The sequence below is a fragment of the Parasteatoda tepidariorum genome, chromosome 8, assembly GCF_982258835.1.
Source record: "Parasteatoda tepidariorum strain Cologne lab strain chromosome 8, Ptep-v5.0, whole genome shotgun sequence".
Classification (NCBI taxonomy): Eukaryota; Metazoa; Arthropoda; class Arachnida; order Araneae; family Theridiidae; genus Parasteatoda; species Parasteatoda tepidariorum.
In genome coordinates, this window is record NC_141762.1 from 78,628,911 (window position 1) to 78,653,445 (window position 24,535).

At 30.2% G+C, this 24,535-nt stretch overlaps 1 protein-coding gene across 1 annotated transcript; it reads left to right on the top strand.

Annotated features, from left to right (window-relative positions):
* The first annotated feature begins 241 nt into the window (after positions 1–241).
* LOC107451311 (cholinesterase) lies at positions 242–24,436 on the top strand. Its single transcript, XM_087169196.1, has 10 exons — positions 242–636; positions 8,345–8,506; positions 9,968–10,118; positions 12,914–13,099; positions 13,997–14,187; positions 15,902–16,046; positions 17,183–17,358; positions 18,200–18,317; positions 21,068–21,200; positions 22,472–24,436. The coding sequence occupies exons 1-10, from the start codon at positions 418–420 to the stop codon at positions 22,833–22,835; spliced, it is 1,845 nt and encodes a 614-aa protein (XP_087025322.1). The 5' UTR covers positions 242–417; the 3' UTR covers positions 22,836–24,436.
* The last annotated feature ends 99 nt before the right edge of the window (positions 24,437–24,535 follow it).

Consider the following 24,535-nt stretch of genomic DNA (forward strand, 5'->3'; position numbering starts at 1 on the left):
TTCACGGAACTTTTTGAACTTGAATAACCCAAAAGAATTATCTGACTATTCATGAAATATTAGTGATAAATAACACAAATGCAGACAAGAACTTTTGTACCTGAACAGTTCCAGAAGGAAAAAAACTTACTTAAATGTGTGCTACTATATATTAAATTCTCCTGATAACCTCGAAAACTTGTCCGATAAAGAAATATTTACTGAGATAAATTACACATGTCTCTCTATGAAAAATAAATATTTGCGGAGATGCTGAGTGTATGTTTATCTGTGACCGCTGATAGGACTTTTAAAGTGAACTTCGTGTTTATTTGCGTTTTTTTCTCTTTCCTCTTTAGTTATTATCAGTTTCAAAAACTGATGCTAAAGAATGATTTTTTCTTACTGTGAGTGCATTTAATACTTATTTATTCAAGAATGGATACAGTTTCCAGTGTATATTACCAAGTTTCCTCTTACAAACTATATTTGAGTGTTGAATTCTCTACAGTATTGTGGATTTTATGTGATGCCATACTGATTCAGACCAATCATGGACCAGTGAAAGGATATGAATCAAATGTGGAGTCCGTTTCTATTAATATTTTTAAAAACATTCCGTACGCAAAACCTCCAACAGGAAATTTAAGATTTGAGGTAAAGAATATTAAAATCTTACATTTTCCATACTTAATACAATGTAGCGCTACTTCAATTTCATGGGTACTGTATTGTGTGTGTGTGTGTTTTTTTTTTCGCTACTCACTCAAAACTTCTAACTACTTGTTTAAAACTTTAAATTTTAAAAATTTATAGAAGAACTTACGGATTACAAGGAGCGATACATTAAGATACTTATTTTTAATTCAGTCATTAATTTAAGCTCTATTAATTACTAAACTTGTCGCAACCCTTGTGTACTAAGTGTCCAGTTTCTTTTCTGCTACACTTTAATTTGTTTTTGAATTATTGGACTTTCAATTTCGTAGGTTTTTTTTCCTTGTTGTGCATTGCTTAAAATTGTATAATCAAATCTTAATCTTAATGAAAGTCAGTTCTGTTAAATTAAGAACATTCTATTAAGACTACTCGTAAGAGGGTGGTACTATGATAAGGGAGGTACTTTCGGCAATAGCAAAAACTAATATTTAAGCGGGGGGAAAAAAACACAATCGAAAAATGACAAATTACACTAGAGGAAGACTGATTTTATAAACATCAAAGCAGGAACTACAGGTTGAAATTTGAAGATATTTTTAGAATCGCCTTTTAACACCTCTCTCTTTCCTTCCGCTAGCAAATATGTTTTGTTTTTTATTACATTTCCTTTCCTGTACTGTGATTTGTTAGATTTCGGTAGCGTTTTGCTTTTTCCTAGTTTAGATATTAACGTAATACTTTTTAGTTTTCACTTTTAAAGGGAATTCTAAAAATGCATATTAAGGGTGGTCTCAACGGAACATCCTGAATAAATGTGTTTTACGCATTTTTATGTAAGAAAGTGCAGACTTTTTCAAAATATGAAAAAACTTTCTCAAACATTAAATAGTCTAATTTATAGTTCTAATATCTTATTGTTTTTTGTAGAGAAAGAGTAGTGAAGCATAAAAGAAAGAGTAGTGAAGCATTTTTGGAAATTAACGAGATAATGGGACTGAAAAATAATATTTGTATCAGTGTTTATTTTTACGAAGTATATTGCTATTTTATTTCAAGTGAATATAAAGCATTTATGACCTCAATACACCTCATTACACAATACACTTCATTAAAACACATACACTAAAACTAATGGTGATTATCAATAATTCTCTAAAAGACAAATAATATTTGTCAAAGAACACTAAACTAACTTTTTGAGGTGTTGTATTGCGCGAGGAAAAAACATTCATAAAAGTTAAGATCATAAATTTCTTCGTAATACGGTCGTTTGACTGGTGATGTACTTTTTACGTTAAATAATTTTCACAATGTACAAATGTTTTACTCAAAGACATTTAGAAATCACTTCTTTCAAGATCTGCTAGAGTCTATTGGGACTAACATAAAGCAAACTGTTATTTTTACTTTTATTTTCTTAACTGTTCAATCAGGGCAAAAGAATAATAATTATACAGTTTGTGTTTTTATTTTATCCATTTCTTTATAGTTGACATTAAGCTTTTATATTGAATGTGCAAGAACTGAAAAGACCAATAGATTTTCAGATATATTAATTTTTTTATCGCAATTTATTTTGATTGCAGTCTTAAAATATGTTTTTATTGATATTTATATAATAGCCTAGAGGACATATATCTGAAATGTCTTTAAGTAAATATTATTATCAAGCATATCCTCAACTTTTTGAGAAAATATTTTATAGAAAGTAAATTTAGATTTTTTACATCTAAAATAGAAGCTTTAGATCGCTAATTATTAAGAAGTTTATGCAATTTTTAGGATTTTTTCTCCTTTATATTATTTTTCTCTTCTAAATTAAGGACTTAAAAAAAATATTTCAAAAACACTTTTTGAAACGTTATGTTTTGTGTTATTTAAAAACGATATGTAAACTGCTTTGTGTTACCATTTTGTTAAATACCTAAATTTCAAAAATACTATGCCATGTGTTGTACTAAACCTAACTTAACAATTTTTACCATTATTATAAAAAATTATCGAATATTTTTATTTATAGTACTAAAGAAACGAGACCAAATGTTTTTGTGATCTGATTTTAGTGAAATCTCTTTTAGGTTGTTAACACTGGGGGGGGGGGGAATTTTTTTCTGTTGAAGGAAATTTTTTTAAATAAAGATCAGATAATTTCGTATTGCTGATTTCAAATTTACAATCGCTCTCTTTCTTTAACCTGCAGATCTCTTTAAGATGACATTTTAGTCTATTCTTTGTCAAAATGTACAAGTTTAAAAACCTTATATGTAACACGATTCCGCATAAATGTTGCGACAGACTTCTAGGGAAGTTAGGACACATTATCAGAATTAAAATTGCATAGGAACCCATTCCCGGAAAGGTCATTGTATGCCGCTTCCCTATCATGACCTGTTTGAAAGCGCAATATAATAGGAAAGGGCCCTTAGCGGAACCAAACGACATTTTCGGACATGAGTTCCTATCAGAGTTGGCCGTTGATTACAGTAATCGATTACAACTGTAATTGATTACAGATAATTACAGCTATGTAATCAATTACTTGTAATCACGATTACAAGTAATCAATTACTTGTAATCGTGATTACAACTTTCAAAAAATTTTGATTACAGCTGTAATCATGATTACAATTTTGATTACAGTAATCAATTACTTGTAATCACGATTACAAGAAATCAATTACTTGTAATCGTGATTACAATTTTCAAAAAATTTTGATTACAGCTGTAATCCTGATTACAATAGTGATTACAGTAATCAATTACTTGTAATCATGATTCCAAGTAATTGCGATTACAAGTAATCACAACAAAAACGATTAAGAGTAATTATGATTACAAGTAATCAAAATATATGATTACATGTAATCATGATTGCATGTAATTTGATTGCATGTAATTGTGATTACTTGTAATCAAACTATAGAATTACAAGTTATTACGATTGTATACTATAGTCAAATTTTTTATGTAAGTATTCATGTGTTTACATATTTTTATGTACATAGAATGTACGCACGCATGAACGTACAATTTGCGATTCCTATACATACAATGTATGCACAAACGTTTATTGTACGTACAATATTCATAATTATATTGTAATATACTTAATGCAATGCGCATATGCTTAGTGCATATAATTATGCATTTATGATACATGTACGCATGTATGTCAGTTTGTACAAAAAGGCAATGTTTTGTATCTTTGTATACATAGACAATGTATGTATGAACGTATATGAAAATAATGTTTATGCGTTTGCATTTATTTATGTACTTAAATACATATATTGTATAAATTTACGATAATAGCACGTATATACAATGTACGCATGTATATAAAATTGTACGCATTTACGTACAATATGTAAGAATGTTATTTAAAGGTGCAATAAATGCACATAGTTGCGTAAATAAAATGCGTACATGCATACATGCATATTTATATGTACATCGATATATGTGCACGCAAAGTATGTACTTATGTACAACTTACGTATGTACTTGTATAACTACATACTTTGTTAATACTTATGCTCATGTAATGCATGGATGTACAAAAAAATAGTTATATGCACAATGTACGCATGTACATACAACGTATACATGTACATAATTACAAGTAATGTACAAATACATGCGTACATTTAAATATATGTAATTACAATATACACATACATTGTGCATACATTAAAAAAATTTATATGAGTAAAGTTATTAAAACTTTTTTTAAAATTTATTCTAAGGCAGATGAAACTTGACCTCATATTTTTTAGAAAGCAAACGATAATTTTATTTTGAATTTCTAAATATTAATTCCACACATAAAATTTACCGTTTTTCTTACCATTTTAAAAATTTCTATGAATCAGGCATTATGTCATAAAAAAATAAATCTGTATTGTCAAACATTTCATGAAAATACCTGAAAATTATTTTTTATTCAGAGAATTTCAAAATCATATAGAACAATTAAAGCTGAAAACTAAATTTAAATATCGTTTGAATTTGTCATTTAGCTTGCTTGAGTCATTAAAAGTTAACTTACATGCATTTTATTTATTGCATTGTACACATATTTAGACATAAATGTAATGTACATATGTATACGTGTAATGTATGTACGCATGTACAATGTATGTACATACATTCATGTATTGTACGTGCATATATAGTACATATGGATATGCATACATGGAACATACGTGTATTGTACATGTGCGGATACATTCATTGGGCATATATACATTGCACCATATGCATAGATAGGGATAGCATGCATGTACACATGTAAAATTTGTACGAAAGAATTATGCACAATATATTTATGCACATATGTACTGTATATGTACACACATATGTACATTATATAAACATTATATGTTAATTTCATCATATGTACATTATATGAATATACATCTGTACGCTATATGTATATACATCTGTACAATATATGCATCTCAAATGTGTGTATGTACGTACGTTATGCATGTCGAATGTATGTATGAATATATGTAAAATATAAATACGCCCAATGTACGTACAATCGTACACAAATGTGTTATGCATATTTGGATACATACATTGAGCATGAACATATTATGTATATGTACATAAATACATTGGACATGCATATCATGTGCATGTATACATACATATATTGTACATCCTACAGATATACCTATATTGTACATCCTACAGATATACCTATATTGTACATGCATACATATATTATATTGTTCATAAATAAATTGCACATGCATGCATGGGACATACATTGTACAGACAATGTATGTATGTTCGTACAAACACAAGTACTTGTATATACATCCGTACATGAACATAGATAGGCATTTTGCATACACAAATATTTGCATAAAATGCATATATTCATTGTGTATAAATGTACATGTCTACATTGTTTGCACATACATACGTAATTATTATCTACATACATGCGTACATATATTTTATACCTACAATATAAGTGTATGTACATGTGTGTGAAACTAAAACGTCTGAACATATGCACTAGATAAAATCATATGTACATACATTTTAGTTACATTCATTTGTACGCATACAAATACGTACAAAATGCAGTACACGTTAATACGTGCAAAATGTATCATTATAAAATACATTCTACTATCTACTGTAAAATATAATCATTTATAAGAATACAATAGTCTTGTAATCGTGTATTTAGATTACATGTAATCATAATTACATGTAATCAAATTACATGTAATCAAATTACATGTAATCAAATTACATGTAATCAAATTACATGTAATCATGATTACATGTAATCATATATTTCGATTACTTGTAATCATAATTACTCGTAATCGTTTTTGTTGTGATTACTTATAATCGCAATTACTTGGAATCATGATTACAAGTAATTGATTACTGCAATCAAAATTGTAATCATGATTACAGCTGTAATCAAAATTTTTTGAAAGTTGTAATCATGATTATAAGTAATTGATTACTGTAATCGACTATGTAATCATGATTACAGCTGTAATCAAACTTTGCAATCACGATTACAAGTAATTGATTACTGTAATCAATATTGTAATCATGATTACAGCTGTAATCAAAATTTTTGAAAATTGTAATCATGATTACAAGTAATTGATTACTGTAATAAAAAAATGTAATCGATTACATTTTTGGCCAACTCTGGTTCCTATGCAGTTTTAATCCTGATGATCCAAACTCTCCTAGAAGTTTGTCGCAACATTTATGCGACCCCATGTTATATATAAAGTTTTTTAATTTATTTCGAGAAAAGGCAGACTAAAATGTCCTTTTAAAAACACATATAGATTTAAGAGCAAAGCTAATTTCAGATTTGAAATCCTCACATCCAAATTAAGAAAGATCGAGTATTTGCGTAAATGTATAAAATCGAGTATTTGTGCAAAATTTGCTCTCCAGTTTATGCAATCACAGATATTAGTATGCACCTGAATTGTATACCTATAGAGAGGAAGTAAACCCCGATTTCACAAAGAAATTTTATGCTTCAAAATGGCTGAAATATATTGAAAAATCATCATCAGAGCTTTCCGAAAATTGGATTATTTATTTTAAAGCAAAATTCCGACAAACTTTCATTTGTGGTGAAAGTTAAATATTTGGTACCTTTTTTAATAGCAGCCATGTTAAGATATTTTTGCCAACTTACAAAGATGCCTTTTATCGATTAGAGAGGAATGTTTAAATTTTCTGAAACTTAAAGGAAAAAGCCACTGTTTCAGAACATTATATCTTGTGCAAAATTTTGGATGGAAATGAAAGTGGGGAATACAATTTCAGGAAGCTTTGAAGACAGCTTTTCGAATGGGACGAACATAAAATTAAGTGCGACGAACATTGAACTAGGTGGGGCGGACATAAAATCCCCATTACAGGGTAACAAAAAAATATAGGGATCATTTTTGAATGTTTTTATTTCCAAAATTGCTTAAAGCCCGCAAGATGATTTCCTGGGGGATTTTCTTCGCCTCTTCTCTAATAGCTCTTTAAAGGCCTCTCAATGTAGAAATTCTTCGCTTATTCAGTTTGTTTTTCAGATGTCCCCATAGGAAATAGTCACACGATGCAGCATCAGGACTGTTTGGAATCCATTGTTCTGGTCTCAGGAATTGCACTTGCTGATCTGTTATGAATTTCTGGGTGACCTTAGATGCATGCGATGGGGCAGATTCCTGATGAAATACAGCATCACCATTAGGGCACAATCTGCAGTAATCATCCTTAAGAAAGGGCTCTAATATCTATATGTAATACTCAGAATTTATTTTGGCCCCAGGTTTCACAAACCGAGGTTTGGTCACACCATAGGCGGATATGCCCATCCAAACTATTACGCCTTTGGGATGAGGCACCGTGGTTGATGGTGTCAAGTCTCGCCTGTTCTGCCCGCAGCTAAGATATTGAACTTTAGATTTAGCATTGGTATCAGATAGATAGATCCAAGCTTCATTAGTTGTAATGAACTTTCGTCATCTGTCCTTACGGAGAAGCTTGTAGAGGGGCCGTGAACGTTGCCTCCTAATCTGCACCGATCTCTCACTTAAATGATGACAATTAGGTTTTTTATGGCATTTTTTCTTCAACTTTTGTTTCAGTTGATAGCTTACAACTTTCTGACTCACGTTAGGAGCTCCAGTCATGCTTGCCTGTGCTGGTGGATCTGGTTTTGATGTCATCTTATCAAGCTTCTGCAAATCTGATTTCTTCAATTTGCTTGGCCGTCCACTTCTTCTTGGTTTTGCATTATTTTACATCAATCCGAGTTTTGAATTCTTGATGCGACTGATATGGCTGAGTGAAATCGCAATACCTTTCTTTTCAAAATGAGTTTGTATAATCCTGTGGCTCCATCGAAGTTCTAAAAATGCTTGTACTTGACCAATTAGTTTTTTGTCAAATTTCTTCAAAGGCATTTTTGTGATTTTATGAAATAATATTGCAACTGAAAGTCTAATAGCAGAGCTTTAGATCAGTATGCTATATATGTGAAAAGGTTTTAAAACTTTAGTGGTAGATAACCACAAAAGTGATCCCTATACTTTTTTGTTACCCTGTACAATGTACATTTCTTCCCTTTAAAGAAATATCAAAAATTTTAAAGCATAATTAAATTTTGTAAAAGTTATGTGTAAGCAATATACATATATTTTTACAGCTTCCAGAGGATGTAGACTCATGGTTGGATCATGAGGATTTAAGGCAAGAGGATGACATTCTTTGTCCACAACCTTCTACGAATAGACACGGGAAGATGAAGAAGAGAGATAGTTTTATGGGACAAGAAGATTGCTTGCATTTGGACGTTTATGTTAGAAATGTAATGCATAACATTCCATTTTTATTTATCCATACATTTTAACGCGAAGATGAACATGGTAATTATAAACAAAATAGGCATAGCTAAGATGGATTAAACTATGATGTTTAGTAATAATATTAAAAAAAATCAATAAATAAATAAATGCACGATGCACGTTCTATTCTTACAGGGAAAAAAAAAAAAAAAATGACTTCTTAATGAAAAAAAATTATCTAGAATCAATGGAAAAAGAGAATTCGCTTAAATATTCATAAAAGAAAACTAAGTAGAATTGAAAAAATTAATTATTTTCAATCATATTTTTTGATTTAAAATGAATAAAACGAATTCAAATAATTTGAACAAGGACTCTAAATTCACGACATAAAAGTTTCTAACACTTTTAAATTTTACTTAATTTAGTCTGAAATGTGACATTACCTATTTTTTATAGTTTTGAAATAATTTAAAACCTCAAAAAAAGTTTAAAATGGTTTGTTTTTGTTTGAAAGCACAACTTATTCTAAGTGGAATAAAATAAGAATTTTTTAAGACGAAGGTTTGAAATAAATATAGAATCAAATACTTAACTTCTATCCAGTCATTTAACTAAATTCTTAGTTATTTTTTTGCAAAAGGATTTATCCACTAACTTCAGACAATACCATTTCCCCTTCTTAATTAATTTGATATTTAAGAAGAAAAGATACTAGAATTGTAAATTCTATTATAGCTTTATGCCACCATGTTTTAGATTAGTAAAATGGCTTCCTCGCTTTCGGACGTACGGACAGATTGGCAAGATCTATCATCGATAATTATTTAAAGTCTATATTATGCTAACAAATCAAAATTTTTAAGTACTTTTTTATTTTTCTCTTTATGGAATAAGCTTTACTTTCATGAAGTTAAAGGGAAAAAAACTCTTACGTGCTTAAATTTTTTGCTGCATCTGATAAACGTAGATTTCATAATATTTAGATTCGTGTCTCGTAGATTCGTGTCTCGAATACCCACCCCTTATATCAGTCAGTCCCATCTCTGCCGCATTGGCATTCATACCGAGGCTGCCTACCCCCTGTGTGACAAAATAGAAACTAGCATAAATAAATCACCTGCGCACCAGTCAATGGAGATATGGAATCATCAAGATATTGGGAAGCCAGAGATCTTATAAGGTGATACCCTTTGGGTATCTCAGGAAATTTTCGGTCTTATTGTTATTCTTTATTTCTTAGTTCAAATTCTTATTATAATTCTTGTTCATGGTCCCAGCCACTGGAAAAAGTTTTCTCGTGAATTATCTATCTCACGCCATGTTTTATTTTGAAACAAATTCTTCAAGTACGTAATCGTTTTCTACCAATGTTTTAAAAAATTGCAAATGAAATTAATTTTGGTATGAATACATTTGATGGCAGAAATAGTCTTCAGTGAACTTTCTATATGCATAGCTTGTTTTTTTTTCTTTTCTTTCAGAATTCGGAAACAGCAGATTTGCGACCAGTCCTGATATATTTTCATGCTGGTATGTTTTCCTACGGCAGTAAGAACGAGTATCACCCGGAGTTCTTATTGAGTTTACATGATATAATAGTCGTCATTCCCAACTATAGATTAGGGATATTAGGCAAGTATTGAAATAACAATTACATGTAAAACAATGTATAAAAATAACTAGTATTTGCTGATATAAAATTTTATTTTTCATTTGTAAGTTTATAGTTCTGTTTTTTGTTTCTACTGGAACTTTAAATTTTGATGGAAAGATAAACAATATGAGAAATATCTCATAATATGCTGGTAATTTCTGTACAATTATGTTTCTGACTTGTTGCAAAGTTGCTGCCGTCACCGCAGTTTAAGAAGATTATCGCATTATCTTTACACAAACAATATAAATAATACGAAATTTTTAAATTTTTAATGAAATGTTTAAGAAGCATTCTGATATGAAAATGTGATTAAAGCAGACATTGCGTTTTCAATTTCTGAGATATTTTGCGTCTAAGTTATTCTAACTAGTGGCAATAGAACTATGATTTTCTATAGCTACATACTCTTAATATGCAAAATATGTATTTCTAATTAGTTTTGGGTTAATTAAATTGTAAAGTTAAATTGTTCTTTTTCATGAATGAATATCATTCTATTCAACATCGTAATTTTTGCCAATTTATTGGTCATTCGTTCCATTTGGATTGAATATGGGAAACGAGAGGACGAGGAAAGCTCAGATGGCAAAGCGATTTGAAAAGAAAAGTTGGCAAGCAATAGCAATCACAAGAAGAAGCCTCTAGCATATTTAAAATAAGTGTAAAAGTAATTGAAGCAATGAAGATGGGGTATTAAAGAAGATTAGAGTAAAAAAGTGGGAGTGAAATGATATAAAATGGGAGTTCATGAGCAATAACGAAAAGGAAGTAAAGTTTCAGTGCGAAAAAGAAAAAAATGTTTTTAGAGAGATTGTTAAAACTGTTCTGTTTATAATTATTGAATCGTTAGTCTCTTTAGCAGTTCTAATATTAAAATCAAAAAGTAATAATAAGGAATTTGCATCTATTTCTTAAAGAATATGAAGGAAGCTACAAGATTTTTTTTCTTCGAAGAGTGTGGAAAAAGTTAACAATTGTTCTAATAATGTACATTAAGTAAAAAAAAATATTACCCTGAATAACTTTTGTTCTAATGATCTGATTTTCACGTGCTAAGTGTCTTTCTTAATGGTTTTTGGGTGTGACTTCAAATATGCTAATTATTTAATGCTAACTATTAATTAAGTTTTTGTTATTAATTAAGTTTGACTATTAATTAAGTTCGAAATTTGCTATCTTTTTCATCTCTTTTAAAAATAAAATTTAAATCGATTTATAAATTACTTATAACTTTCCAAGATTTTAGTATTTGAACACGTGAACTTTTTACCTAGCATTATTTGTATCTTAAGTTGTATTTAACTTCTTTCAATATAAGGATTTTATACTAAAACCAAATTTGCATTGTTTTAATTATATACAGGTTAGTAGGGCAAATCAGGAAAAAGATCTCGCAAAAATTATAAAAATATCCGAAAGAAATTATAATACACATTCACAAGGTTTTATAATTTCTCTTATTTCTTTTTTGGAGATTTCTCTTTTTTTATAATTGAAGAAATTAGTGAATGCTGCGTGACATTTTAAAAAGATTGAAAAATGCATAATTAAGAATATTGTATGATTCATTTCTTTAAAAATTTGTTTCATTCTACCAAATATGTGAGTAACGTGGCTTTCTTTAGATAAAGATAATTTGCAAATAGCATCCTGATGTTTTTATACATTCTAAAACAGACTTTCGTAAATTCACCATAAAATGTCATTCAACATGTTCAATAGTTACGATCACCAAATATTGCTACTATAATTTCTTTGCTTTATTCCTTTTATTACAAACTTATTTTACGATTCTTACCATCCTTGCAAATATATCTGATATGATAGCCTCCTTTTAGACAGAATTCGTAAGATCTTTAGGAAACTGTAATAGTAGCAGAAAAACTAAGAAGATAAATGCCTTTTATTATAGCTATATTCACCACAATATTAAATAATCAATTTCAATATAAGACTTCAAGTATCGGGTGACAAAATCTTAAGTTTTGAAATTGTAATTTTAAAGTTGAAAATAATTTCTTTATTTCTATATAGGTGCCCCGATTTTTGAAATGTTTTAAGGGCCGCATGAACCCTGTTGAAATAATAATTGATAGATGTTTGCTTAGATTCTGCTCAAAATAATGACTAAGAACGATCCATTATACTTGATGCAAAGACTTCATAGGCTTCAAAAAATATAAAGAAAATAAACAACCATTCTTAAAACTCGCATGACATGAATGAAGAAAAAAAAGTGATTAAAAAAAGAAATGTGAAGTTGTAACGAGAAAACATAAATAAAAGTGAAAATAAAACTGGAAAAACCGCAGTACCCCAAGAGTGTAATAGAAAATAAAAATAAAAAAAAAAACTAGAAAAACCTCAATAGCCGGAAAAGGTAAATCAGAGCAAAATGTATTTCCACCTTCTATGATAGTGTGAAACTAATATATTTAACAAGAGAAACGGCTTTCCTGTATAAACAAACGTACGAGTATGAGTTCTGTATACTTGCAGCTTATGCGCAGTAAATATAACTTATTCTTTTTCGTAATTTTTTTCGTTTTTTTCTTTTTATCCTCTTTGACTTTATTATATATGTATACCCACCATTTGCATTTCAATATATATATATATATATATATATATATAAAGTACCTCTTCTCTCAGCGTGACGGAAGGGTAGTTTTATTCTAATGTTTCTATTATTATTATTTTTTAATCGTTGATGAACGATTGTTAGATAAAAAGTTACTAAGAGTGCTTTTTTCTTAATTTTATCTTATAGGCTTTTTGAGTGGTGTAAGCTCAGAGCATCCAGCTAACCTGGGCCTGTGGGATCAGAGAAAGTGCATGGAGTGGGTACATAAGAACATAGAAAGTTTCGGTGGAGACAGGAACAGAGTCATTATCTCTGGACACGATGCCGGCGGAGCTTCAGTTGGTTTCCACATTTTATCACCAAAGTCACATCGTGAGTTTCCATAAATTATTCGCATTTAATCAAAACATTTTCAATCAAATCTCAAATGGTTTTCCTCTCCATGTAACGCAAATGCTGATAGTTCCATCAAAAAGTCCTCCTCGAAGGCAAATTTTTCCTAATACTTAATCCAGGAATTCCCTTGTCTTCTGGAATAGGTTCAAAATTACGTGACTACGGAGTTGAACATTAGTAGTCGTAAACCCAAAATTGGGTTGGTTGTTCAACGACTGTTATAAAATAAAATCAATTCTCAGAGTAGTCGGATGCATATTCTTATGCAAATGTATACAATATGTCAACAACAACAAAAATCTTACATTGTTTTCCTGGTTTGCTGCTGTCCTAACATATTTATGCTCAAGTCACACTTTTATTGACTTTCTATATAGTGAACTGGTAAAAATATTACTACACTGAATAAATTTTGTTCCGATAATCTGATTTTCTATCAATAATTAGTTAATCTTAATGATTGGTGGGATACGTAGATATAGGATGCAGGGCTAAGGCTTCTATCTAGCTACAAATTAAACAGATAAATAACAATATGTGTAATTTAATTATTATTAAGTATAAAAAAAGTGTAGAAGTTAAGTATAAACAATTTATAGGTATTAAATGTCTTTATCAGAAAATATCCAATCTAACCTAATGAATCTTATCAAATTTTGAACTTATATCTTCTTTGAAAATTGACTCTTACCTGATACAATAAATCACGGATTTGGGTGACTTTTAATTTATCTTATTCTGCCTCACCCTCTCTAGCTTAACAAATCAAGTCGTAATATGTATCGTAAATATGTTGTTCTAATCATTCTTGGTGGAACTGACAAAATTCCACCAAGTAACATTTATGTAATTGAAATCTATAATTCGATTAAGGTTTTTTCAGTGGTGCTATTTCCGGAAGTGGAACTGTCCTGGATCCATGGGTTTTCGGTCGACCTAGAACAGCTGCCTTCTCTGCCGTTGAGCAGAAAATTGGATGTCACCAAAATTTTAGTGACGTCATGACTTGCCTCAAAATGAGCGACCTGAACAAACTTTTAAGGACTCAAATAACATTGAAAAAGGTTCGTAAAAGTTGTCTTAATTTTGATTTTTCAATGAAATTTTCATGATATGCATCAGCTAAATATGAGCTTATTGTATTTTTCGCCATCTTTACTGTAAGTGGCGAGTGGTGAGCGTTTTCCAAAACATTGTATCAAACTGTTATAAGTTTTTGAACTTATATAAATGGAAAATATATAGTTTTTTGGCTTTTCATCGACGCGGGAATGTGTTAGATAAGCTTTCCTAAACTTTAAAAGGAGTTCTCTCAAACAAAATTTTTGTTCACTTTTCCACGCCAACAGACTGCAATTTTAATCTGATTGACTTACAATTTAGGGACAAAAAATCAAAGAATTTTAAATTATGAATTTTTTTAAAATGACTTGCTGACTTGTTAACACGTTTATTCCTTGATTCCTTTCGAATAATTTCCTTTCCTCTTTTCCTTCCTTCACTCGTTATATAAAGAATCATTCATGAAAGAGGTTGCAACAAAGACCAAATACTATCATATTATACTTTTTAAATAAAATAATGTGTCTTTTTTTTGAAAAAATTAGATGAAAGTCTATTTTAGAAATTATTATGAAAACTTTTGTTATCAATAATCAATTCAGTATAAATGAAATTATATGTATTAATGCGTTTACGCTTATTAGAAGAAGTTGAAAGCTGAAGTTCTTTCTTTCACTAGCTTTAGTACCATTATAGTAACATACACACCTCACACTTTAGTAACTTTATTTGTATATTTATCAGTAATATTGGTAATGAAATAATTAAATTTCGAGTAAAACTAATATAATCAATTGCTCTTAATCAAAAAGATGTTCTGTTTAACAAGGTTAGATTAAGGTATGATGGGGTATGAGGTTAGATAAAGGTATGAGGTTAGATTAAGGTATGAGGTTAGATTAAGATATGAAAATAGGGCTGTTGGTAATTGCTTTAAGCATTAGAGTACAATTAAGTGTCCATGTCAGTAAAAATATCATGCAATAAATTATAAATATTAAGTGGTTGTAAGAAGTATCCAAAGTACAAACTCTAAGTACCGAAGTAAAGAAATTTCCATTTTTTATAGACTTGTTATAATTTTGCCAACCAAAGACCGCTAGGAAATTGTAAGTGTTTAGTAAGTGGTTACAGAAAATTAGTTAGAAAAATCAAGCTAATGAAGCAAAAGAAGATAATACATAAAATCAAGGACGATGTTTCAAGAATATTGCAAAACATTACGCTTGAAAATATCAAATAAATTTCTAGAAAATTACACAAACCAATTGTTCCATTAGAAGCTTTAGAAATCTTTAAAAAATTACGGAGGCTTTAGAAAATTTGGGACCTGGGACTACAGCCCCAGTAGCCCCCTTAATACGGCCCTGCTGCTTTCAATTAAGCAAATGCCAGTTTTGTGCGGATGAAAATAGGGCTGTTGGTAAAATTTTGAGTACAACATTTCGAAATATGTCAACTGTTTTGAAATATGAACTGTAAAATTTTCCTGGGTTACTACATTCAGAGTAAGTGCCTGATTCTTTAAATAAGAAAGAAGTATTCACATTATTTAGAATACCACCTGTAAACTTGTCGGCACAGAATTTTGGATATTAAAAGCTAAAGTTCTATTACCATAGGTTCATAAACCTATAAAAACTTTAATTAACTTATATTATCAGCTATTCAGCAATCCATTCCATTTCCATACAATAAAACTAGTTTTTGTTCCAGGATCAATTTCTTCCAACTGTGGATGGTCACCTGAAGCATTCTTTTATTCAAGATACACCACAGAAACTCTATCAGATGGGTTACCAGAAAAATGTTTCGTACTTGGCTGGAGTCACAAGGAACGAATCATCACTCGAGATAAATCGTAAGTGTACATTATGGTTTATATGTAATTATATATTACTTTAAAATAATAAATGCATCGCGTCTTCTCTTCGAAGAAAATTAAAATTCAATCTGAGGAAAACGGCATACGTTACTTTTTTCATTGCACGTTGTCTTTTCACTCTATTCGGGTTCTTCAAAGACCAAGACGGGCGCCTCGTTTTGGTGCTCAGTTAGATTATGGGGAACCCAACAGCAAACTATTTTTTTTCATATGTTATTCTTCATGAGTAATTTTATGTATCGTTGCGGATCTGGTGTTTAGTTTCTTGTGTATGAATTAGTAGGTAAAGCGATTATCATCCATTCACAATTTTCGAAAGACAAACAGATTATGTGGAATTACTACTGATGACGGCCTTCCTGTGTTTTCTTCATCCTGAAGAGAATTACGACCTCGGTGAAAATCTATGAACCATCTGATTGCAGTAACACAAGATGGACTTTTATTTTCAAAGGCTTATTGTAGCCATTGAAAGCATTCTTCTTGATTTAATCCCACTTTAAAATCATAGAAAATCATAGCACTATAATGTTCTCGTATCAGCTGCGTTTTCTCTTCAGTCGAAAATTTATTCCACGCTAAACAATTCGAAACTAAGTCACTAAAAAGTAATCTGCTTTGCTAAAATCGTTCATATTTTCAAATTAAACCGTTATTTATTTATTTTGCTGCTTCTCGTCTACACATATCTCAAAAACTTCAGAGTGATCCTTGTATAGCGTTTATCTTGGAAAAACTGGAATTTAGCCAAAACAAAAATTTCTAAAGCTTGAATTTTAAATTAAATGTTTTTTGTTACGTTCTTAACTAAAATGTTATGTAACGGAAGAATTAAGTAAAAAATGCACGATCATTTTATTATTAAGATAATTTTCCATTAGTGAAAAATATACAGTCGAATGACGAGACCTGTCTTAATACGTTACACCTTACTCTTTTTCATTTCGCATTTTGAAACTTTTTAGAACTTAGTTTAACAGGTTTAAATATCCGTGCAATGAATTTCATAAGAATTAGAAATCATAGAGGCTTCGATGTATATAAATATATTGGAATCTATAGATGCCTGTACTTAGATATATTAAATTATAAGTGTTGTTCTTATTTGAAAGGGCATTTTCACGAGGCACTAAAACACAAGCATTTGGATTCCATCGCCAAGCACTTGTTGGAGCCTCATTTGAGAGGATCACCTGAGTTGTCCTTGATAGCCAAAGCAGCAAAGTATCATTATCTCAGAAGAGCTCAGATCCCTACTTTTGAATCAGTCAAACCACAAATGGAAATGGTAAGGAAAGCTTAATAAATTTTACAACACTCATTCCTTTAAAAAAATTAATTTGTTGCTATAATTGTAATAATAAAAAAGAATATCAAACAAATGTACTTCACGCGTTATATCGAATTTCAAACAAGCAATAATATTTTTAATTTATTCATTTTGTATCAGTTTGCGAGTGAAGCAACCTAAAACTTAAATTTGAGCCAATGAAATTAAACTAATAATTGAATTAAACTTAATAAGAAAAGAAATCAAAATGATTAAAGCGATTAGAAACTACACTTCCAGTGGAAAAACGCGCAATGCAACAGAAATTCCAAAATGGAATTGAAACCAAAAGAATAATTAAAGAAAAACAATGAAAATGAAAAAAAGAAAAATATGACAACCGAAGCTGACGTCGTCAGGGGGTACCAGCTCCGGATGTCATAAATGCAAAACCTTTTCTATCGAGAGAGCACGACAAATGTCTAAGTTGCTCTCTCTGTACCCCAAAGGTTTTGGCAAAGAGTCCAGGTAGAGAAAATACAATACAAAGTACAAAAACCAAATACAAAGAGTATAAAATCTAAATAAATACATTAGAATATAATGTTCAAAAACTTACTAAAAAATAAATTCCAAAACCAAAGTACACAACTGACTACCAAGCATCAACTTAATTGAAATAAACGATTTTTTTCACATTTTCGACTGAATTAGTTATAGTTCTTCTCTAGATCTCTCTTCTTCTTTCACTATATTTCGCTGTTTGATAGTCTTAATATGTATTTAAATAATTATGAATTATTGTAAAAAAAAAATTAATTATTTGAGAATAAAATTTTATTTAACTATCATTGTATAGATGTTGAACGATTTCCTCTACAACAGTCCTCTGCATACTACACTAAGTCTGCACAGTGTGAGAACGCAATTCACCTATATGTACGTCTTTGCTTTTGACAATGGAAAATCTCCTCTAGGTATATTACATTGCCTCAACTTATTAGTCTTTTTATTTATTTGTTTGCTTAAATGAAGGTTTAGTTAGAAGAAAATAAATTCATCTTGTTAGAGAGTAATTTAAAAATTATTCACTTTGATACAGTTCACATAATTCAACAAACTACAATGCTACAATTAATAATTTTTGGCATTGAGTTGTAACATACTTGTATTAATGCATTGCATAAAGTAATGTACACACGGAGTGTTACGTAATACTTCAAAAACTACCTTAGCGATGAAGAAAGCTGTGAGGAAATCAAAGGCAGTTAATCGAAACACTTTCAAGTTTCTTTCGGTAACCAAGCTGGTTTTGATGTTTTAGTCCAATCTTTCGTAATAGTGACTTGTAAAATTTTAATAACGTTTTTTCTTTTTAATCTCCTTTATATTAATTTCAAACACTCGACAGTCATACCTTTCTTACTGTAAAAAATGTATACTCAAATTTCACGTAACCTTCTTCATTTTTGACGAAACCGCTTCCTGATGATATGTGCTCTGAGCTATCATTTCGTCAAAATGACTATTGTCACTTGTTTGAGGAAATTAATTTCGTCAAAAGTAAATAAATATTTCGTCGTTCTAGTTTCGCCAAAATCTCCTACAATCCATTGCGATGAGATTCCGAGTTGAGGAAACATTTTCCTAATATATTCGAGAGTTCGTCACAAATTACGTGATCTCATGACGAAATGATTATCAAAATCAACAAGATACAGCTCAAGGATTGCTGAATAGTCAAAAGAGAGAGTTTTATTTAAGAGTGCTCACGTCATTTGCGATGAGGACTTTAAAAATACAACTTAAAGATTTTTAGAACAAAACACCCTGAATCAATGAATCAAAATTCTGATAGTAAAAATATAACTACCAAACGAATAACATTAAACGTTACGTTACAGTTCAGGAAAATTAAATTTCACCCAAAGCATCAAACTGAAGCTCAAATGTTTTAGAAAGAACATTAATTAAAGCAACATGTACCTTTATTAGTTATTCTAGTTTATCTATTTTATACATTTGCAACAGGTTCAAAATTCCACTTAGATTCAAACAATGTATTATTACGCTACTGTATCATTTTTGCAATAAATATAATTATAAATTTTCCGTAAAATTTACTTGTTGCAATAGTTAGAAAGTACAAATAGTTTTTCGAATTTTAGCAAATGTAATTAAAAAATTATATTGTTAGGTAAAGTTATAGAAAAAGTTTTTTAAACAAATTTAATGTAATGGTTATAAAAATATCAGCAAGCTTTTTTACTGCAGGCTTTATTATAATTATTTAAAATAGTATCTCCAGGTTTAATGACACCTTCAGAAGCTGATTGATTTTCACTGTAGTCTCACGGCTGCGTGTTTTTCTAAATTTCTTTTTCTAAATCAGAGTAAAATGCATTCCCGCAACAGCCCTTTGTGGGCCAGAGAGGCAATGGAGGTTAAAGCTTCACAATTTAGAGTTCAACGATATGATTGTATTTTATTTTTTAACCGTCAATGAACAGCAGACCCTCTTTGGGTTTATGACTACTAAATGTTCAAATCCGTAGCTTTGTAATTTTGAGCCCTATCCAGAAGTCAAGGGAACTCCTGGATCATGTATTGGGAGAAATTTACCATCGTGGAAGAATTTTTGATGAAACTGACCAGAATTTGCTTTACATGGAGAGGAAGAAAAACGAAACTTTCCCACAGTTAGCCTGATGACGAGGTTAGCCTGAGCCACCACGACTTCCAATGGCATGATTGTGACAATGTAGTCCATTTACGCATAAGTCAAATTTACTTCCCAGGCAAGTTGGTACCCATCGATCTGAAGCTGGGTGAGTTAGCCAAAGTAAAGTACCCTATTAAATTTAATAGTGTACTCTATCAAAAATAATATTGTAGATTTGATGATTTAATAGGGCACTCAATTAAGTTGATGCTGTAGATTTAAAAAGTACTCTACAATTTAGTGCCTATTTTCATTTTGTCATATTTTTTTTATTTACTCCTATTTATTTATTTTTCATTCTATATTAACCATACTTGATAAAAGAAACATCTATGATATTAATTTATCTAAAACATTCATTATGCAGTAATAGGTTATAACATTTGTTTGATTTTTTTGTTCCATTATTTTAAAAATAATATTGGCATATGAATTCAAGCATATGAATGTATATTACATTAATTACAGAAATAGAAAATTGAAGAGAAATTATATATTTTTATCATATTTTAATTACTTTAGGTTATGGAAATATTTTCTTTATCTTTATTAGTACTTGACATCATCTCTACATAAAAAAAGGAAAATGTATAAAACCAATTTTAAATAATAATAATGAAATGATAAAATAATCGTCTAATTAGTGATTAGGTTTACTATCACAGGGACACTGTCCATACGTTAAAGTTAAAAGCGTCACCATTTTCCCCCCGCTTTGAAAAAAAAATGCTTTCCAATATTAAAATGGAGATTTTATAACATTTTTCTGCAATTTTAGCAATGTTTTGATGGCACAATGTTTTAAAATATTCCAGACATTTTTGATGCATCCACACTTTCCAAATAAAATTGCGAAGAATGGAAATGTAGATATAAGTTTAAGCAGTTGTGAATATAAAAAAGGACAGAATACAATGAAGATAAAAGAATAAATATGAACATTAAATACAAGTAAAAAAGGTACAATAAGAACACATTCGGTATTTACTAAATCTTACTTTTCAGGAGTGACTCACATGGAGGACGCTTTCTATATTTTTAACAAAACACTCGAAAAATCAGCACCAGAGATAAATAATGAGACTGCTAACGTCAGAACATTACTGTGTGATGTGTGGGGAAACTTCATTAAATCAAAGTGAGTGTTTTAACTCTAGTCATATCCAGCAAATAATACACTTTTCATAAGCATAATTTGTACAGTTTTCCAAGCTCTCAGCTGTCTCCTAACAAAAATTTATCGAAATGTTTTATTCTTAACAAACTTTTGATGATATAGTATCTTTTGACAGTTCAATATCTTCAATAAAAAAGCAGCACATCGATGAGGTATCTGTAGCCAACTGAAAATAAACGAAACAAAACTTTTCCCATAGAGCAAACATAAAGTGCATCGATCATGGATCTTAACCTGGTGAAATCTTAGAATTATAAATAAGCATTATTTTTTGCTTTTAAAGTCAATTTTATTTATTCTAATTCCATAAAGTGTCTATTGCAAGCAAAATTAATGTCAAGTAATAATATATTTTGTTAAATAAAATTAGTTTTAAATACCATTATTTTGATACTTCTATCAAGTAATGCATACTAATACATGCCTCCCCCCCCCCTAAAAAAATAGTTAACTTTTTCATAAAACATTTCTGTCCTATTGTTAAGAAGTTTTTACTAGTAGCAAATTTTGGAATTAAAAATAAACTTACAGTTTTATATTTAAACAGCTAAATCAGTTTATCAATAATTTACGTGGTCCGTGGTAGCCCAGTGGTTAGAGAATCGAACTCCGGTTTCGATCCTCGACTTCGCTAAGACCCACCTAGTGCCTGAGATATATATGCTCGTAGAATCTGTGGAATCGAAACTCCTGTGGTCGGTAGTATAGGAATCTGGAAAAAATTTCTTCTTCTGATTTATGTCTAAATTGGGGAAGTGGCCTCACGAAAAAGTGGTGCAGCTATCTATCCGTGGGGTTCTAAGCCAAGACTTAATTTCACCGTTGCGGTGCTCTTTTGTGTTTGTCAAACAAAAGGCTTACCTTCCTGATTTAATTTGCAAAAGGCCATTGGTGAACTTGGCTTGTCCAAGTAACATTAGAAACAACATAATTTACTCAACTATGGCGGAGTGCGTGTCCTCGGCTAGTGAAAAAGCAAAGCATAGCTTACACGGAATAAGAGAGTAAGATTTGGGGGTGACTTCACTAGATGATCAACAGATTCCGTTATTATTCTCTTTCCTATTCCTAATCTAGACAAATCTGAAAAAACTTTTCATAAAACTCTTTAGACATAGGAACTTTAATTATAACCAATTACACAACATAATTTTCAGAACACATTCATCAATATCATGTCTTAAAATAACCATTTTTCCCAGAATAACTTGCAACAAATACATATTTTTCAGATTGCCAGGAGACTCATCAGTTTGGAAGACATTCCGGAGCAAACATCAGACGAATTATGTAGAGATTACAGAAAGTTCTTTCCATAAACTGAATTACAGATGTGAAGCCATGGAATTCTGGAATCTCCTAATTCCAGATTTAATATACTATCACAATTTAAGCACAGAGAAACCCAAAAGGGAACCTTTCCAAGAAGATCCCAGCTACACGGCATGGGGACTTGCTGGACTGGCCATTCTTATGATGGCTCTCTGTGTGTCCATGGTGGGAGTTGTAACAGTGGCCCGAAGAAGATACACCCAGTCCTCCATTCTGCCGATATCATCCACGAGAGAAAATGTACAGTATTCTAAAGTGACCTAGGGTCAGGGTTGACTGTGTTTCGCTTAATACACAACCGGTTTAAACGTATATAATTTTGCCCAAAATTGTTCCAAAAATATATTTGTCATAATTTCTATAAGCTAAAAGTTTAAAACTCGATTATAAATATAAAAAAAATACAATATATTTTTAAAATCCAAGTCAAAAATTAAGTCCTAATGTATGCACATTAGGAGGAGACAAAACTATTAAAAAAATTGATTTCAGACGGAAACAAAGAGCAGTTAGTAGGCGATTATTAGAGCCACCTCCAGGTTTCATTAAAAAAACTAATTATTCAATGAAGTGGCAAAGTCATGGGATTCCAGATAATGTGGTGGACACCTTAAAGCCCAGAGAAATCCAACAACTCGACCATACTTCAAAGCGTATGATTACCACCTAACACTTGGAATCAGGGCCTGGGACCTGTATCTGAAGGGGCACTAAAAATGTTTGTTATAAAACATTTTTACCTTAACCCATATCAAGAGTATTTCTCTACCTATAAATCTATATTTGAGATGCATTCTACAATTTTTGAGAAACATTATTAGTTAGATTAAAGAACAATTTTTTAACAATTATTAATTTTTCAATGAATCAATTTTTTAATCAATTATTAATTAGATTATAATTAACCGAAATCATTCAGTTTCTATGCTTACACCATATTTTTATGAATAATGTAATTATGAAGCTTTCTTATATACTGTCAAAAAATACCGCTAGTATTCTATACTAGATTCATAATCAGGAAACTCTTCATTAGAAAGCATAACTTTTTATATCTACTCAGATTTTGGAAAATTTCTTTCCACAGAGAATTTTTTTAGATTTTTTAATTTTGAAAACAAAAAACAGTATATTTTTTGAAGGGACTACTAAATTGAAATTCAGGCCTTAGGCTGAATTAACCTCAGCGACCCCAGATTGGACTATGACTCCTCTGGTCAATCAATTCATTTTTAGTTAACTATGGTTCCACAGACAAGTTAAAGAAGGCAGGAAAAGTTCTGCTGTTTTCTAAAAGCATACTCCAACAAAACCAAATTTTTACACAGCATCCACAAGGCCACGTCAGTTGTATACAACTTTGGGTATCAGTTGTATACCCAAAGTTGCTGCTAATTTAACACAGAGTTTCTTGACAGTGTAGTCACAACTATATGCACACTCGATATTAGTACGTCGCGCATGATGAAAAGTTATGTCTGAAAGAAGTATTCGCAACACGCAATTGACACTGTGGTTTGTTGAATTCTGTAACAATATTCAAGATGTTATGCCACATATTTTTTGCATTAAAAGCAGGTTAAGACCCAGCTTGCGCACTGAATTACTCAAATTTTTCACATAAATTAAAAGACTACAAATGAAAGTAGTGAAAATACATTTTTAACTCAGACTTTTATTATGAGATGATACCACCACTTGAATATTTCCATGCAGCTATCCTATGACTTTCAGTACATCTAAGTAAAATAACTTTATTTTATTTTCTGTGTAGTGAAAAGTTACAAAATTATGAGCATCATCTTCATATGTATATAAAATATTTACTTAGGAATGGAATTAAAAAGATCAAATATATTTTTGATTGTTTGTATATATTTTGATTTCATTGTTTCGTAGCATCTTATACTTACTTCAGGATATACCAGAAATTTTAAAGAAATCATTTCTTTCTATAGAGGAAT